Source organism: Chlorocebus sabaeus, chromosome 9 (genome assembly GCF_047675955.1).
Source record: "Chlorocebus sabaeus isolate Y175 chromosome 9, mChlSab1.0.hap1, whole genome shotgun sequence".
NCBI lineage: Eukaryota > Metazoa > Chordata > Mammalia > Primates > Cercopithecidae > Chlorocebus > Chlorocebus sabaeus.
In genome coordinates this window covers 134773878-134792201 of record NC_132912.1, presented here as the reverse complement: position 1 = coordinate 134792201, position 18324 = coordinate 134773878, and the positions used below count along the sequence as shown (strand labels likewise).

General features: G+C 62.0%; 1 protein-coding gene across 1 annotated transcript; it reads right to left on the bottom strand.

Moving 5' to 3' along the window:
• Positions 1 to 236: 236 nt before the first annotated feature.
• On the bottom strand, positions 237 to 17948 carry DPYSL4 (dihydropyrimidinase like 4). Its single transcript, XM_007964455.3, has 14 exons — positions 17783 to 17948; positions 14131 to 14219; positions 13165 to 13349; positions 10996 to 11160; positions 9104 to 9165; positions 8926 to 9006; positions 7587 to 7655; positions 7133 to 7253; positions 5737 to 5893; positions 5256 to 5397; positions 3804 to 3974; positions 3122 to 3301; positions 2067 to 2232; positions 237 to 1154 (listed from the first exon to the last, which is right to left on the bottom strand). Exons 1-14 carry the CDS (start codon positions 17819 to 17821, stop codon positions 1063 to 1065), a joined length of 1719 nt encoding a protein of 572 aa, XP_007962646.2. The 5' UTR covers positions 17822 to 17948; the 3' UTR covers positions 237 to 1062.
• Positions 17949 to 18324: the final 376 nt, after the last annotated feature.

The window sequence follows — 18324 nt, the reverse complement described above, 5'->3', positions numbered from 1 at the left end:
TCGGGCTGTCCAGTGAGAATGTGTGGGGGGCCCCCTCTGCCCTGCCCTGGCTGTCGACTGCCCTGCCGGTCCTCTTCCCTGTGAGAGGTTGAGCTCCTCCCTGCCATTCAGGGGAGAAGAGCTGCGTGCGGCTGCAGGAGGCGTTGGACCAGCCCACAGCCAGCCGGGCCCTGCCTCTGCAGAAACGGCGTGGGGGCGTGGGGGAGAGGCGACGGCGCCTTCCACGCACAGGCGGCTTCAAACCCAGACGTCTTTAATGGGCCCGATTCACATCAGAGGAGGGAGACTGCTGTCCAGGCGGCGGGTGGCATGCACAGGTTCCTGGGTACAGCGTCCTCAGTGTACAAAGCTGCTACTAAGAAGCCTACGGAAATACACAATCTGTAATAAGAGCAGTGTCTTCCTAAAGGATTGCCGAACTTCCCTGGACGAGGGCTACTACGAACGCTTAGGTGTGAGCCTCGGGGTGTGTAAAAGGAGCCCTCCCCGGGCAGGGCTGCGCGGCACCAGGTTCTGATGGGTCTCTGAAGTCTCAGCAGCTGTGCCAGGCAGGAGGGCTCTGCTCCCACTCTCCTCCCTGGCCCGCGACGGGCACAGGCCTCCAAGGAGCGGCTGCAGGCGTGTGGGGCTCTGTGAGGCAGTGACTGGTGGTGGGGAAGTGGCAAACACCCCCCAGGCAGGACTTGGCCCCTTGCCAGTTCGCCAAGAAGCCTGGTGTCCAGCTGCTCCCGTGTTCTGTGAGCCCGGTGGGTTCCCTGTCCCCATGCCAGGCCCAGCAGGCACTGGGGTGCCTGGGCTCAGGCTGTCGGCACTGTCCCTGCCATGTGGTACCACCTCACCCTGGCAGTGACATCTCCCCAGGTTCAGCCCTTCTCTTGAGGGGCTCTTGGCAGCAGGACCTGGGACCCCATGAGGAGAGCCTGTGGGGAGGGGGAAGGCAAGACCGCCAAGCACCTTTGAGAAACTTCTACCAAAGAAAACGCTAAAGGGGGGGGTGAGTGCCCTGGGGCCCCCGCGGCCTCAGGTGGGGCCAGCATAGTTCACAGGGCCAGTCCTGGGCGTCTAGGAGAGAGAGGTGATGTTGGAGCGACCACCGGGCGGTGCCATGATCTTCTGCGCTGTGCGTCGGGCGATGTGGTCATCAGCCTGAGACCCTGAAGAAAGGGCAGAGGTGGGCAGGGAGAATGGGGCAGGGGCAGGGTCCCTTCTATTCAAGGTGAGAGGCAGAGTCAGTGGCTGTGTCAGTGGGGCCAGGACCGTGGAGCCCCTGCACGCCTGCCACCACCAGAAGGCCAAGCGGATGAGGTGCCCGGCAGGTCTCCCATCCCTGAGGCCCAGGGTGCAGGTGAGGCTGCTCGGGAGATCCTAAGAGCTGCGGGGACTGCGGGCTCCAGCTGACCCTGCAGGAAGCCCTTCCTGTCCCGAGAGGAGCCTGGGCCAGTCCTGCCTCGTCCCTGCTGTGGGCCCCGGGTGATGAAAGGCTGCCCCTGGCCTCTCAGTGCTGGGTTCTCAGGAACCTGCCCCCAGGCCTGAGTCCCCAGGAGGTGAGCAGGGCTTTGCTGTCACTGCCCCGGGCTGGGAGAATGCACCAGAAGCACCGCTAGGAGCCCAGAGGCTGAACCCTGGCAGCCTGAGCCCTCCCAAGCATTCTCACATGTCCCTCCGGGGCCCCAGGACACAGCTCAGATCCCTCCCTTGTGCCTCAAGCTTGGTTCTGGGGCCAGCGGAGTGGGGACCTGGATTCCACATGATCCTGAGGTCCTCGTCAAGGCCACTCACCTCCCCTGAGGCTGGAACCACACTCACTGCTGGGCCCCATGTGACAGCCCTACCCCAGTGCCACTCTCTCCAAGGCGGGGGTTCATCACAGCTGCCCTGGGCAGACAGTGGGCAGGAGGGGCCTCCCCACACCCCCAGCAGCATCTCCTGCCCCAGTCCCCAGCTGGCTGCCTTCTGTGTGCAGCCCCTCTGGGCACAGGCTCGTCCCTGGTACCTGAGGCCCCAGGGCCCCTCAGGACGCTCCAGCAGAGCCCCTCTCCCCACCTGGTGCCCCAGGCCCAACTCACCAGATAGGCTGAACCCCGACTGGTGTAGGTTGCGCACAGGAGGGACTGAGATCTTGCCTGGGCAGGACGCGCGGGCCTGAGCGCCACTCCCTGGCTTGGCAGGCACCATCACCTCATGGACAGGCCCGTCATACAGCCCACGGGGCACACCATGGATCTCCGCCAGCTGCGGGGGTGCGGGGCCAGAGATGGGGCAAGAGGGGCTGAGCATGGGCAGCTGGAGGGTTGGGCCTGCTCTGCGCCTCTCCAGTGCCAGCTTCAGGAATTTGAGGCTGCCCTGGGGGGGGTGTTCACCCCACGTTCACACACGCCTCCCTCCTTGCAGTCCTCCCCACGCATGTATAATGCCCTCCTGCGGTCCCACCTACACGTGTGTGCACACGTCCCTCCCCTCAGTCTTACCAACACAGGTGCACATGCTCAACCTCCCTTCGAGGTCCCACGTGCACTTGTGTGTGTGCCCAGACACCACTGCGAGTGTCCCTGTGCGTGTGAAGCACCTGGTGGTCCGGGCAGACCACACCTGCTGCACTGTCGGACACGGATGATCCCAGGCAAACGTGGTGTCACCACAGCAAGAGACCGGAAGGCCAGGGGAGGGGCTCCCATGGCTGAGCTCCTGAGAGCCCGTGTGGAGAGAAACACACGCCCCAGGCCACAGATCAGGGTGCACGTTTGTCCATAGGGAATCCCAGAAGGACCCATGCTAAGGTCCAACTGGCAGCTCCCAGGGGAGGCAGATGTCTGCTCACTTTACATCTGTATTTTATCTAACAACCATGGATGACTCGGGTGGGACTCAGCTGCCATTCACAGGCGCTTGCAGAGCTGATCCAGGGCCTGAAGCTCCCAGCACCACGGGGGCCTCCCCTGCCATATTTTGGGAGCAGGCTCTGCTCCACTTAGACCCACCAGGGCCCTGGGCAAGCAGCAGCCCCGCTCCATCTTCCTGACCCCTCCGGGGACCAGGCCAGGCTGACCAGGGGTGCGTTCTAGGCCCAGAACTCAGCGCCCACCCGCCTGCCTGCACAACACCCTCGTGGGTGCCGCCTTACCCTGTTGCGAGCTTTGATCCTCTTGTAGACAAAGTCCGGGAATGTCTTCCGAGGGATGAAGCGGCCCGCCCCCGGGGTGACAAGCATCTTCCCGTCCTCCAGCACCACTCGGCCCTGACTTATGACCACGGAGGGCGCTCCCCGGCACTCCACTCCCTCGAAAATGTTATACTCCACGTTCTGGGGAGAGAGGCCCACGGGTCCAGTGCCTCCACGCTGGCGCCCAACAGTCCCATCCCCACTGAGCCGCTGGAGCACTGCGGCCGCCCAGTGTGCCTGCACTGAGCCCCTAGCGAGATGCTGGGACTTAGGGGTTGGAACTATGTTCCCCTCAGCCTACAGACCTCGTTTCTGTCCCATGTTTCTCTCGAGGACAACGGGGACAGGCGTGGGCAGGCAGGGAGGGTCACTTCCCCCTTGGCTTGGCAGGTGCACACGGCACTGCTCTGCCCTGGCCTCCTCCATGGCACAAGGGGACCACAGATGCAGCTGTCACGCAGCAAAGTGACGTGGACAGGGCCCATCTCAGTGCCTGGCCTGGGACACGCTGTGTGGACGGCCCTGGGATGGCTGAGTCCACTGCTGCTGCCACATGGGCCTCTGTCCTGCGCCTCTCCTAGGAAGGCTGCCTCGGGCCCAGCTCCACAAAGGCCAGCCCTGACTTACAGCCGCCTTCTCTTACCAGATTGTGGCTCTTGGCAGAGATGATCCTGGTGGCCTTGGGGTTCCATATGACCAGGTCAGCGTCAGAGCCCACAGCCACTCGTCCCTTCCTTGGGTAAAAATTGAAGATTTTGGCAGCATTTGTACTGGTCACCGCGACAAACTCATTCTCGTCCATCTTCCCAGAAGCCTGAGGAACAAGAAGGCTGAGCTGAGGGTGATGGGTGGGGCTGGGGTGGGGTTCACACGAGGACAGACGCTGGGCCACCAGGACCCCGCAAGGATGGATGCCAGGCCACCGGGCCCCTGTGAGGACAGACGCTGGCCCACCGGGTCCCCACGAGGACAGACACTGGGCCACTGGGCCCCCCACAAGGATGGATACCAGGCCACCAGGACCCTGCAAGGATGGATGCCAGGCCACCGGGCCCCCGTGAGGACAGACGGTGGGCCACAAGGTACCCACGAGGACAGATGCTGGGCCACCGGGCCCCCCACAAGGTTAGACAGCAGGACACGGGACCTCTGGAAGGTTGGATGCTGGGCTGCTGGGGCCCCACAAAGATGGATACCAGGCCCCCACGAAGACGGGCACTAGAGTGCCACCCAGGCAGCCAAGATCAGGACAGGGCTCCAGCCACGGCCCTCGCCATGGCAACACACGGGGGGTAAGAACGCCTGCCAGGCTGCACTGGGGAATTAGTGAGCCCATCTCAGTGACGCCCGCTGGTCTGCCCCTTCCTGCACGAAGCTTTTCTGCGTTCACTTTGTGGGTAAAGCTTCCATGAAGGTTCAGCAAGAGTGAAGCTTCAATGTCGATACCCGTGTGCCCTGAAGGACTTGACAGTCTCCTTGGGGAGCCCTGGAGGCTGAGGAGGCAGGAGCAGCTGAGGGAAAGAGCTCAGTTGCTGGGTGAGGTGGGGCTGAGGATGTGGGAGGGCGCAGGACGGGGAGGTGGGGGTGAGGATGTGGGAGGGCGCAGGACGGGGAGGTGGGGGTGAGGATGTGGGAGGGCGCAGGACGGGGAGGTGGGGGTGAGGATGTGGGAGGGCGCAGGACGGGGAGGTGGGGGTGAGGATGTGGGAGGGCGCAGGACGGGGAGGTGGGGGTGAGGATGTGGGAGGGCGCAGGATGGGGCGATAGGTCCTGAGGGCATTGCAGGCAGAGCACTAACATCACAGCGTGGAGCCCCCATGCTGACCCCTGGGCAAACCCAGTGTCCAGGCAACACTAGAGTCAGCTGGGGGTGGGGGGGCTACCAGCTGCCCCTGATGCTGTTGGAGTCTCATCCGGAAGGGCCAGAACTACGTGTCTGAGGCGCCCTGGGTGGAGGATCTGCCACCCCGGAGCCGTGTGCTCTGCTCTGTTTCACGAGTGTGCACTGGTTAGGTGGGTTCCCTTCTGACCAGCCGTCAGAATCCCGCCCACAGCCGCTCCCCAGACGGCATGCCCCGGCCAAGTCTGTGCTCACCACACATTTCTCCCAGACCACCGACATGCGCTCCTCAATGCCGTTGGTGCCCTCAGGGATCAGCGTGAAGTTGTCCTTGCCCACGGCCTTTTGGGCAGTGGTGAAGGTGCAGTGGGCACTGCCTGTCACCTGGAGGTCCCCACTGGAAACAAGCCAGGGTCAGAGGGGCCCAGGAGTCCTGGCCTTCCTGAGCCGGCAAAAGCCAGGTCAGCTCCAGCCCCCTTGGCCAGCACAACCGCAGGAGCTAGAGGTCATCTGAGCGGCTCTCGCTGGGCAAAGCTGGTGCCTCTCTGCAGGGGAGCAGGGACTGGTTTCTGCCAGGGGAGCCCCAGCTGGGACCAAAGGGCTCAGACTTCCCCCACCCACCACTGTCTGGGCTGCCCCACGGCAGCCGTGGGAGAGGCCTGGGGTGTCAGGGCCACGGGCTTGGCAGGGTGTGCAGCACGTAGCCAATCTGGGGCCACCTGGAGCGGCTGCTTACCTGGACAGCAGGCAGGTGAGGTGGTCTGCCGTGGTGGGGTCTGGGTTGACGGGGGGCGACGTGACGAAGGCTGCAGCCTTGGCCCAGTTCTTGCTCCAGTAGTGAGAACCGTCGGTGCCCAGGCTGGCGGTGATGGGCTCCCCAAACACGACCACCCCTGGAGCATGAGGCCCATGAGAGGTGCCCCGCTGACCACCTGCACCCCATGGAGCCCCGAGCACTGCTGCTGCTGACACCCCCAACTGCCCCTCACTTTCTTGGCCTCAGACAGCTTGTCCCCTGTCTAAAGTCCCTGGCCATGGGCAGGAGGGCAGAGGCCAGGGTCCCGGACAGACGTGGTTGGCCCTGGGGGTCCTTTCTCTGCCCACATCCCACCCCAGGACCCCAGGCACTCCAGCGGGACCAGGGCGTGCCTGTGGGCTGCAGTGAGGCACAGTGAGCTGCATGGGGGCTGACCGGCCTGGGGTGCCCTGGTCATGGCCTCACCAGGGTTCCAGCTCCCAGCTGAAGCAGCTCCCACCAGTTGGTGGGTGAGAAATGCTCCCAGGTGGGGTGGGGTGGGGTGGGGCACCCCCCGAGAAGGGCCTGGCCTGCTGCCCCAAGGCTGCTTGGTGTCCTGAGTGAGGCCCAGGCCTTGCCCCTGCAGACCCCCGTTCACCTGCGCACCTCAGAGTCCTTTTCCCAGTTAACTGAGCAGATTCAGTTTCAACCCTCGATGCAGGAAACACAGAGAAGGGCACCGCCCCCCCTCCCCTGCGCCAGGGACCTGCACAGCCCCAGGCAGGCCCAGAAAACAAGGTTTCAGGACTCAGTGGGGACAGCAAGAGGAGGGGAAACCAGACCAGACCCAGAGGCCTTCTTGGGGACGCCCCCTCATTTACCTGTCACCTGGGTTCTGCACCTGGATCCTTGGCCGTCTCCAGCCCCAGTGATTGCTGGGCCTCCCTGGACCCTCTGAGCCCAGTAGCCTCTGGGGGACCCCACAGTCAAGCCCCTGCCAATCACAGCTCTATGTGCCCCCCCACCCACCCTGCATCCCCGGGTTTAAGGCTCTGCAGTGCCAGGCTCCAGCTGGCTGGCATTCTGTGGGCAGGTAGCACCCCAGCTCTGGACATAGCAAATACTAATATGGGGGGTCCTCCTTGGTGGAACTGGATTTCTCTCTAGACACTCCTCATCTCCTCATCATTCCATCGCCCCCACACTCCCACTGGAAACAGGGTGAGCAGCCCCATGTTTGGCCTCAGGGCCCTGGTGAGCAGCTGCCGCTCCAACAAGGCTGGAAACTCAGCCGCACCCCGATGCAGGGACTCAGGGCACCTGCGTCTCCCCAGGGCTGCACCCAGGAGGCCAAGACCATGGCCCCCCGGCATCAGAGGCGGGGCTGGGCGCTCACCTCTGCGCTTGGCCTGGGCGATGGCGTCAGCCGCCCCCTTGCTCATCACCTTGGTGATGTACAGCGGGCAGTTGGCCTGCTTGGCGATGGTGACAGCTCGGTACACCGCCTCAGCCTCCACCTGGGGACGAGGTGGGAGGGATCAGGCCACACGAGGGCTCTAGACCAGTGTGCGAAATGGGGATGCCCAGGGGTCACCCATGGGATCCCAGGCTCCGGGCAGCCTAGTAGGAGTGCCCCAGCCTTGGGCTCAGTGCCTGGGTCCACCCACGCCACGTTCTGGGCCTCGGGTACAGGCTGTAGGGTGGTGGAGGGGGGATTCATGCCTCCCAGATGAGGTCAAGGCGAGCACAGTGGCAGGGCCAGGAGCCCAGGGCGAGAGTCAGCACAGCCCCAGGCAGCAGCGGTCTGGGCAGAGTTCGCTCGGGTGTGCCGTGGTTCCCTGGGATCTTACCTCCTCGGGGTGGCTGAGCACGTGGCCCTCGGGGCCAGTGATGCCAAGCTCCAGCAACCGCTTCTGCTCCTAAAGAAACCAACAAGATGCCTTGCTCCAGCCCTGAAGGGAGCCTGGGCCTTGGATGCTAATCCCAAGGCTGGGAGGCCCCATTCCCTAAGTGGTCCTGGACCCTCAGGCCTCCCAGAATTTGCCAGCCAGAGAACTCAGAATAGAGGGTGGAGGGGCTTGGAGAGGTGCGATTCCTGCTCCCTGAGTTACCAAGGAGGGGACAGCTTGGATAGGGGAAGTGGCTTGCCCGAGGCTGCAGAGCTCCTTACTGATGGCGCCAAGACTCCACCCCGCCTCCACCATGCCCATCATGCTGACTCCCCCAGCGGGGGCATGTGTGGGGGTGCACACAGGCGGGAAGGGCTCTGCAGGTCAGGAATGGACAACCACTCCTTCCTCCAGCACTGCCCTTCCGTGGCAATGTGCACTACAGCGCCTGCTCGTGTCAGGCAAGACATGGTACTGGCCAGGAGACGCAGCCCCAGTACTGAGGCTCCCTCCCGCTGTATGTGGAGCATCTGCTGGACCCAGGACGACCTCCTGACGGTGCACCCGGGGCCTGGCCTTGGGCCACAGAAGTATCTGTGATGCCCCAATGCCCTTGCAGCTGGACGGGTGGATGAGGACATTGGGGACCCCCCACGTGCCCCTGCCTGAGTGCCACCACCTTCCTGTAGTGCTCAGGAGGTGGGCAGAGCCCGTCCCATCCCAGGAAGTCTCACTGTGGGTTTGCAGTGTCGGGGAGGTGTGTCCTGTGTGGTGACCCCCACTGAGGTCCCACAGGGCTGGGGTGGCCCACTCTCTGAACTCCATCTGTACCTGTGGGTGCCTGAGCTGGAGGGGAAACAAGGTGCGAGGCCCAGGGGCCTGGGGGATCGGTGGCACTGCACGTGGGCTCAGGCCCTCCCCAGCCCAATGGGATGTGTCTGAAGGATGTGGCCCTGTCAACATGGGTGCCCTTGGCTGGAAGGAAGGTGGCAACCCAACCCCCAGAGGGGACCCCACTCCACAGGAGGGGCCTGGATCCATGGGGCTGACACTTTGGTTTTGAGGTATTTGAATAAGAAGTGTGGATCGAGAAGAAACTGTTTTAAGGCCTCAAAGCTCCCCACCCCTGCCCAGTCTAACTCACTGGTTGACCTTTGACTCAGGGTAAGCTGTGACCCTCCCTCAAGGTTGTGTAGGATTCTGTGCTGATGTCTGCATAACATGAAGGTCACCCTCAGACCCCGGCCCCGCCCCGCCCCACGGCAGCCCCTGCCACACCGGCAGCCCTGCCCCACAGCACCTCCTCCACAATGTCCCCGTTCTCAGCGTGCACCTGGGCCAAGGCCCCCAAGTCCCGGATGATGCTGAAGATCTCGTACATCTGGGAAGAGAAGTGGTGGGTCCTGGGCAGGACTGCGCCTATGCCAGCAGCGGCCTGGGACACACCTGCCCACTCCCTTCTCCACGCCTGCCCTTACCTGGCTGTCACTGCACTGGCACCGGTCCTTGTATGCCATGAAGACCAGGAAGGAGTTCACGCCTGGAGAAGAGGTGGGGATCAGAGGGTCAGCCATCACCAGTCAGACAACCTGAGGAGGCTCTGCTGCTCCCTGCCCACTGGAGGGTCTTGGGCCCCTCTCCCGCAGTGCTTCCATGGATGGCTTGCCAGCCATGCGAGCAGACCCCTGCTTCCACGCACACACCAGCCAGCTGGGAAGTGAGGCGAGGCAGACCTCACTTGCCTGCTCCTGTGCTCCGGGTTAAAAACTGATTGTCCACCCAGTGGCAAATGCAGGTAAGAACCCCTCACACCCATCCAGCAGACCCCCCGTTACTGGAAGAGCCACTGTGCCTGGGCTCTCGGCCTGAGTTCCACCGGCCCCCCACTGGAAGCGCGGCCCGGGCCGCGCTACGCTGGTGACCTCCATTCTAGCCGACCAGCACATCCAGCACCTGCCTGTGGGGCCCTGGAGCCCCACTTGCCATGCCTGGCTCACGGTGCAGGCTTGTGGGACCGCCCAGATCTCAGGGCTGGGCCCTTAGGACGAGCAGAAGGACCAGGGGCTGCCTCTGACGTTGGGGCCCAAACAGGAGGAGGGCTGAGCTCTCCTGTTTCCTGGACAGCCAGAGCCCATCCACCTCCCCCGGGACTTGGGACCTGTGTGGGGACCCGCCTGGGCCTGGAGGCAGGATCCCAACCTTCCATCACTCAAGCCCACCCAGCCCATGGCACCCCCCTCCTGGCTAGGTGGAAAGTGCTAGTGTGGCCCGCTAAGGCACGCTGGGGAAACCGAGTCAGCCTGTGTCCCACAAGCCATCCCTCCAGGTAGCAACCTGCATGTGACCTGGCATCTGGGGCCTGCCCCCAAGTGTCTGATGAAGTGATGGTTGGGATGTGAGGCTGTCCCTGCAACACCACCCCGTGGGCACAGGACTCCTGCGTGGCTCTCAGGCAGCAGAGGCCCCAGCAGTGCCCCCGCAGGGTGAGGGGAGGTGCAGGCCCTGCTTCCACCTCCGCTCTGAGACACGAGGCCACAGGCCTCCCAGGTCCACTCACAGAAAAGCATGGGTGGCAGAGCAGCTGCCTGGAGTGAGGCCCAGGGACCGAGGACTGACGGGCTCCACCAGCCCCCGGGCAGGGAGGTGAGGGATCCTGACACCAAGGGGTACCTGTGTGATGACCATCACCCTCTGGGGAATGGGAACCCAGAGGAATGGCCTTGAAGAAACGCCCCTGCCTCCTTCAGGTCCATAGGGAGTGGGTAGCAGGCATCCCTGGGAGTGCTAGGGCCTGACAGCCTTCTGGGCTTGCTCGGACCCCATCCCGCCCCCACCTCCAGGCCGGAAGCTGTGGGCTGGACTCAGATTAGGAGAGATCAGTTATAATCAGATATGACACTTGTCAAACCCACTATGAAACTCTGATGTGGTTTTAGCTTCAGGGTTTTCTTGTGGGGAAAATGTTAAACTTGTTTATAGACTGATCTGTTTTAGCATAGATGACAACAGAGATATGGACTTAAAGGGTCTCCCTCTGAAAGGATTCCTAAATGCTAGGAGATAGGGAACTGCTGCTCTTCCACCATGGGCAGCCTCTTTTCTAAGAAACCAGGGACCTGCTGTATCTTTTCATCGGGAGGATAATTCCAGGGTGGGTCCCTTGGATTGGGAAAGAGAAGGCCTCTTGGTCTACAGCCTCTGAAGGTGGGATGGGCCTTCAAATGGCTTTTCTCCAACTTCGACTCAAACCTGGACACCAGCCCCTGGGGGAGATCAGCACCACCAGCAGGACACAGGGTCAGGACAGAGGCCCCTCTGCCAGGCTCCATGCCCGCCCTCCAGCCCCTCCAGCCCCTCCAGCCCCCCTCACCCTTCTCCTTGACCAGGGCCTCCAGCTCCTCCTTGATGCTCTCGTGCCAGCGGGTGATGTCCACGTGCAGGGAGTAGTCGCAGCAGGCCGCGCTGTCCGCCCGCTCCCGCCACTGCTCGTAGGCCGACAGCAGGCTCACACCCGTGTCGGGGAAGACATGGTCCACTGTGAAGGCAGCATGGTCAGCAGCTTCCCCCACCGGTCCCTGGTTCCCACCTCTGCCTCCTCCATGGGAGATTGTTTCATGTTCCCAAGAGACCAGAGGACCATTTGAGGGAGACACAGCAGAGGCCACTGGCCTCTGAGAGAGGATGACGCTGTCACGAACCTGTTCTATCGCTTTGTTCAAAGAGGAACCTTCTGACCCAAGTCCCCCGGCCACCCTCTGAGCACAGAAGGGAGAGGGGAGAGAGGAAGAGCCCCACCCCAAACCACCCCACTCCCACATCGCACTTGGAGGAGCGTGGGAGGTCTGGGCTTTGCCCCGGCTCCAGCTCCTGTCTCAGCCTGGGTGAGGCACCCCCAGGGCCAGACAGGGCCAGTGTGCTGTCCAAGGTGCTGGGCCCCGTCTCTCAGTGCCTTCCTAGAACAGTGGGAGCTGGGCTGGTTTCCCGAGTGCCCCGCTGGCTCCACAAGACTGGAAAGGGGCCATCCTGCCCCCTGCATGCAGCCATCGTGCTGCTGCCCCACCAACCACACACCGACGGCCCCACACTGCTCACTGCCCCATCAACCACACACCCACGGCCCCACACTGCTCACTGGCCTCTTCTGGTGCAGCCAGGAGAGAGCTCCAAGCCAGGTGGTCTGACAGGAGGGCACGCCCACCAGGGATGCCTTCCTCCAGCACAGCCCTCCCTCGGGCCCCTATGCAACCCAACAGGATGAAGTGGGCACCCACCCTCCCTGCAGCCACCCACAGTACCAGCCTGGGCCTGCAGGCAGAGGAAGACAGAGGCAGGACAGAGGCCAGCCTCGTGTCTGTGGTGTTTCTCTGTCTTCGAGGAGACCCACAGCTGGCCGGGTGCCTTGGCACTGGCACAAAGCAGGTGGTCTCGACTGTGCAGACGTCCTGACCGGCTTGGGCTGCCACCCAAAGGGCGTGAGCAGTGGCCAGTCTCCTCAGACTGCAAGGTGGGCTGCTGGTTTTCCCTCCCTTTGTGGCTGAGTAAACCAAACCAAGCTGTGATCTGGCAATGGCTAAGTGTCCCTGCGAGGCGTCTCAGGGTCCTCAGAGCTGCCCTCCCTGGCACGCCAGGCACACAAAGCAACTTACGTGCATTAACTCACACATGACTCACAAGCCTGTGAGGCCAGTGTTCTGTTTTACAGGTCAACGAAGTGTGACTTGCAAAAGCCAGCTGAGTTATCTGGAGTCACATCGCTAGAAAACTATAGAACCAAGTTCAGCTAGGCCCCTCAGACCCATTCTCAACCACAGCAGTGATGTCTGTACCAGACGGACGCAGCAGAGAGAATGGCACCCAAGGCCATGCAGTGGGGTCAGGGTCGGGCTCTGGGGCCTCGTCCTGGCTCCTGAGCTCACCATGTGTTCATGGTGGGCAGGTGGACTCCCCTCACCCGCCAAACTGGGCTTAGCTGAGAGGGTTTTAGGAGGAGAGCATGTGAGCCAATGGGTGTCAGGATAGAGCCCGTGCCGGGCACGCAGCCAGCACTACAGAAATAGCAACTCTGGTTATTTTTTGATGGGATAATAATGAGCATTGCTTTTATCTATTTTCTAAAAATACAGCCTCCATCCTTTACTCTTCTTGACATGAGCAAGAACCTTCCACATATCAAGCTTCCGAGGCATGTGGCTCAAGGTCAAACATGTATCTGGCATTTCAGAAAGCACGACCCATCCCCTTGCCCGAGGCATTTGAGTTTTCCAAACCCCAGCTCTGGGCCAGCTACTAGTGCCCAGGAAAGAACGAGTGGACACACGTCAGTCCACTGATTTCCCATCCTGGAAATCCCAGGAGCATTCCAGAGCTGGCCGCGCAGAAACACCCAGGGCGAGACAGGGAAGAGAAAGGCACTCCAGGTTCTCAGACAGATGCAATAAAGGCACCTTTAGACAACACTCCTCCTCCCACACACACTTGGCCAGAGGGAGGGCGGCAGACGCGGGCTGCCCCCTGTAGAGGAGGAAACCCAGACACTCACAGATCATGGTGGTTCCTCCTGCTAGCGCTGCCTTGGTGCCCTGACAGAAGTCGTCAGCCGGGGTCATGCCCAGGACGGGCATCTGCAGCCTTGTGTGCACGTCAATGCCACCGGGAAGCACCATCAGGCCATGGGCATCAATGGTCTTGATGCCCCCAGGGACGATGAGGTTTTCTCCGATTTGTCTGAAAGCAGCAGAGATTTCACTGGTTACAGTGAGCCCAGGTCAGAGCCCAAATGGGCTCCCAGCAACGCCGCAGAGCTGAAGTGTTTGCGTGAGCTGCAGACCCCGGGGAAAAGACCAGCACGGCCGGCCACTCACTGGACCAGCTCCTCGGGAGTGCCAGGGAGCAAAGCATCCCTAAGCACAGCTCAGGACAGTCACTGCGGGGTCCAGCCTCGCGCAGACGCCACGCCCTATGGTTTTCCACTCAGGTCCCTGGTTGCTACTTTTTTGACTACAGGAGGGAGCGGCTTGACAGACAGAAGCAGATGCGCTAACAGGTATGGGCACCAGTATTTAGGAAGCACCTGCTGTGAGCCAGGCACGGTACTAAGTGCCATGATGAACAAAGAAACATGGAAGCTGGCGTCCTGCTTTTGCCCTACAGCCACCTGACATGCTTCTGCCCTCACCGAAGGCCGGGGCTCTGACAGTGGCCACCAGGTTACTGCTGCCAAGGATGGGTTTGGAAAAGAAGAAGCCTCTCCCATGGATTTCACCCAAAAGTCAATGCCTGGATACCATGTGACCAGTGTGTACACAAGAGCTGGGGACGTATTTTCAACTGTCTGGATACCATGTGACCAGTGTGTACACAAGAGCTGGGGATGTATTTTCAACTGCCTGGATACCATGTGACCAGTGTGTACACATGAGCTGGGAACTTATTTTCAACTGCCTGGATACCATGTGACCAGTACGTACACACAAGAGCTGGGAATGTATTTTCGGCAGAAACTTACTTTATCAAGCCGTCTTCCACGTGCACATCAGCGTAAAAGGACTGGTCGTCATTCACGATCCTCCCACCTCTGATCAGAAGGCGGTCACTCTATTTGGAACAACAAACGGTAATTTTTCTCCAAATTGACTTACTCAGCAACACCCTTCGTGCAACTCCTTTCTCTGGAATTATGATTGAAACATTCAGGCAAAATTTCTAGATGTAAAAATGAGCACGAAAGCCTGCAGTGGTTTACTATTCCCCAAAAAGTGGCACCAGGTACTCAAAACCAGTTGCCCCTGGAAGCGCCACGCACACCCCAGAGCTGCTGCCCAGGCCTCACTGAGGGCAAAGCCCGTGTTGGTGGAAGTGTGGCAGTGCCACAGGTCATGTTTATATCTTCTAATTTACCATTGGATTAAGGAGCCCCAGCCTGAGGTAGGAGGTGAACGCTGTCTCATGGCCTCCTGTGCAGCCTCAGGGATCCTGCTGTCCTCCACCAGTCTTCCACCCACATGGAACCTGACAGAGCTGGGCTTTGGTTCCACCCAAACACTGCAGACCAGTGATGGTGCCAGGAGGCGGAGGCAGAGCAGCACCCCCACAGGCATGGTCCCCACCCCAGGAGGCTGCCTCCCACTGAGGGGAGACCACTGGCAGCAAAAACACACGTACACAGATTGTCGCAGACGGTGACGAATGTGCAGAGCACAGTGAGGGCGCCATGGCAGGGCCATGACAGAGGGGCTGGGAGAAGGGTCTCTGGGGCGGGGGTGGCAGATACAGGGCAAGGCGGATATGGTGAGCATTCCAGCCAGGAAGCAGCTTGGCCCTGGGGCAGGAAAGGGCTTGAGCTGCCATCAGCAGACCTGGGAGGAGGCCGAGGTCTGGAACCTTCTGGTGGGGTGATGGTGCCAGAGGCAGGTTGGTGCCCAGAGCTTGGCAGGGGCAGGATATGTAAGCCTGGGGACTCCATGGCTGCCCCTGACTGGGGGCCTTAAGCAAGTTTCAATTCTAGTTTGATTGATGTTTTAAAGAGATCACCTTGGCTGCTGTGTTAGAAAGCAGATTGTGATGTTTAACAATGGAAGCAGGATCATTGCTGGAGTGATGTCTGAGTGAGATGAGGGGCTCTGGGACAGGACTATGGGAAGGGATGGGAGGAGAGTGGATTCCAGAGAGGCTGGGAGTCAGGAGGACAGGACCTGCTGATCAAGAGGCCATGGGGGTGATGGGGAAGAGATGGGGTGACCTCAGGTTCCAGCGCAGCTCGGACGCACTCCCAGTGGGGCACAGAGCGTCAGGTTGGTGAGGCCGGCTCTCAGTGGGTCAGCCCTAGCAGCACAGAGCTGTGGCATTAGGCAGGGATTGACTCCAGTGCTTGGCAGTCATAAATCCCCCTCTAAGAATCCTACCAGATGGCCGGGAAGCAGAAGATTAGGCAGAAAGTGGGGTGTCACTGATGGGACTCTGCATGACCGTCAGAGGTGAAGATCTGACCTCAGTGGAGAATGTGGGAGAGAAACACAAAAAAGGAGCGAAAGGAGGTGGAGGAGGACGCGCACACGCGCTGGACTTGGCAGCGCTTTTCCCTCCACTGTCTCGCGTGCACCTCAGCACGCCCGACGACTGACCACGCAGGACTGACCATCTGCATTTAACAGGGAGGTCCAGCTGTCTGCCCTGGGTTTCCGGGGCCCACCCATAGGTGGCCAGGGTCCTAGCCCGGGGCTGCAGCCTTCACACACCGTCAGTCTGAAGCCAAGAGCATTAAACTGAAGCGCACAATTCGTAAAACTCTCAGAATGAGAAGGAGTTCATTATCGAGTAGCCCCATTACAGGATTCACTGCTGACATCTAACTGTGAGGCTGTCTTTTCAGGATCCCAGTGACGTGTTAACCACTACCTCATAGTCTACAAACGGCTGGCAGACTATGCCACAGGCCAGACCTAACCCTCTACCTATCTTCATGCAGCCCTAGGCTAAGAATGGTTCTCGTATATTCACTGAAAACAATAAAAAGAGTATATCATGACTCATAAAAATTCTACGAAGTTCACACTGCCGCATTCACAGATAAACTTTTGTTGGAACACACTGGTGCCCACTGACTTCTTAAGTGTCCAGGACTGCTTTCCTGGCAGGGTCAAGCAGCCGCGACAGGAACAGTGTGGTCCACAAAGCTGACAACATTTATTCTCGGGCAGGTTGTGGAAGAAGTTTTAGACCCTTGGTCTACAGAGCTGTCCGTTCCCAGCTGCTGCACCTCTCCTCCTCCTGCCCAGTCCCAGCTGAGCGCCAGGCCCAGCCCTGACCCTGCACCACCATGCATTTGGAGCCTCTGTAGCCGAATCAGGCCCTGGCTGCCTTCCCGGAGCTGTCCCTCCTCTTCACTTTCCACCCCTCCCAGGGGACCCATGCATTTTCAAGGAAGCCCTAGAAAACGCAGTCGGGCAGAGGGAGGCTTGAGGAGACGTGTGGTCTGGGCTCTCTGCTCACAGACACCCAAGTGTTCAGGCACCCACACTCAGACTGGGTTTGGACCCCAGAAGAGACACAGCTGGGGTGTGGGGCCATGCTCTTCTAACTGCACTCAACCAGATGAGGGTGAAAGTTCCCTGGAAGCAGCTGCCCCCCCGCACTGACATGGATGCCTGACCTGCCCTGGGAAGGGGTCCTCCTGCCACCCCCAAACTCGACTCCCACATGCCAGCTGGCTGGCAGGATCTCCTGCATCAAGACCAGACCCAGCCGGGCAGAACCCTCTGAAGGCAGCAGTCTGGAGAGGGGAGGGCTCCTTCCTCCCTCAGCGTCTCGGGGAGTGGAGCCCACGGCCCACGGCTTGAGCTAATGACAGAGGTCAGACCCCACGGCCCTCCCGCCAAGGCCAAGTCCAGAGACGGGTCTGGGACCCCATGGACTCCCCCGCCCAGGTCCTGCCGGGTCCCGAAGCCTCCCTTCCTCCCACCCCCATCTCCCGCCTCCCGAGTGGGGAGGCTTTGTTTCTGGCAGAGCGGGACCTCCCGCGCCGGTGCGTGTGGGTGTTGGGGAGGGGTCTCCGCTCTCGAAGGCTCGGGGGCTGCCGGGGCGCCCGGCCAGTGGCCCGTGACCGCTCGCTTTCCTTGGAGTCGCTGAACCCCGGTTAGTGGAGGGTTCGGGGCCACCAGGGACTCCGGCCAGAGCGGCTGGGGCTGACTCGCTTTGTCTCGGACAAAGGGCTCCCGACGCGGCGTCAGTGCGTCCAAGGGGCGGGCGGCCCATGGGCTGTGCCGGGAACGGCATCTCCCCGCGCCCCGGACCAGCCCGGGCCAACAAAGGGCCGCGTCCGCCCGCCTCGCAGGCCCGGCCGCCGCGGGAGGAAGGAGCCTCCAGCGCTCCGAGGGACAGGTCGCCCGAACCCGGGTTCTCCCCGGGCTCAGCCGAGGCTCCCGGAAGCCGGCAGGGCCGGGCCTGGGCGCCCCGCTCCGTAAGGGGTTCCGCGCCGCGCTCGCGGGGACTCTCGGACCGTGGAGCGTCAAGAAGCCGGGCAGGGAAGGGCGGGCGCCGGGACCGGCCAGACGCGAAGGCAGGGCCCCCCCAACGCGCGAGGCCAGGAGGGTCCGCCCCGCGATCAGGCCCCACTCCGGGCGGCGGGCAGGGGGCGCCGGGCGAAGCGGGGCCGGGCTCACCGTGATCCGGGGGATGCTTTTCTTGCCCTGGAAGGACATCCTGCTCCTGGGGGTCTCTGGCAGGGGCGGCACGAGCAGGGGCGCGCGGGGGACGCTGCAGCCGGGACGCGTGCGTGGGGGCGGCGGGAGACCGACTGCGAGCGCGCGGGGCCGCAAGGCTCCGTTCCGGTCCCGCCCCCGCTGGGCCCCGCCCCCGCCCCGACTCCGCCCCCGCCAGGCCCCGCCCCCAGCAGGTCCCGCTCCGCCCATGAGCCCCGCCCCCGCCCTCAGCCCCTCCTTCGCTTTAAGCCCCGCCCCGGCCCCCCCCAACTCCCCCAACTCACCGCCCAGCGTAGCAGGGGCGGCCGCAGGGTCTCATCTCTGCACCCCGGGCCCCCGCGCGGACCCGCGGACGAGGGCTGGGTGGGGATCTCAACCTGCTGCGGCTGTGTGCGGAGTTTACACCCCGGGGAGAAGAGGGAGAGAGTCCGGACACGTCCTGCCAGGCCCCGCCCGCGCCCCCACTGCCCTCCAGCGCGAAACCCAGCTCCCGGGAGACGCGA

What these genes read in the sequence shown, in the direction of transcription:
- DPYSL4 (XM_007964455.3), bottom strand. Translation starts at nt 17,821, where the DNA reads ATGTCCTTCCAGGGCAAGAAAAGCATCCCCCGGATCACG. An exon ending in AAAGCATCCCCCGGATCACG is followed by an intron (nt 14,220 to 17,782) that starts GTGAGCCCGGCC and finishes TGTTCCAAATAG; the next exon opens with AGTGACCGCCTTCTGATCAG. An exon ending in TGCTCAGCCACCCCGAGGAG is followed by an intron (nt 7,254 to 7,586) that starts GTAAGATCCCAG and finishes CCTCGTCCCCAG; the next exon opens with GTGGAGGCTGAGGCGGTGTA.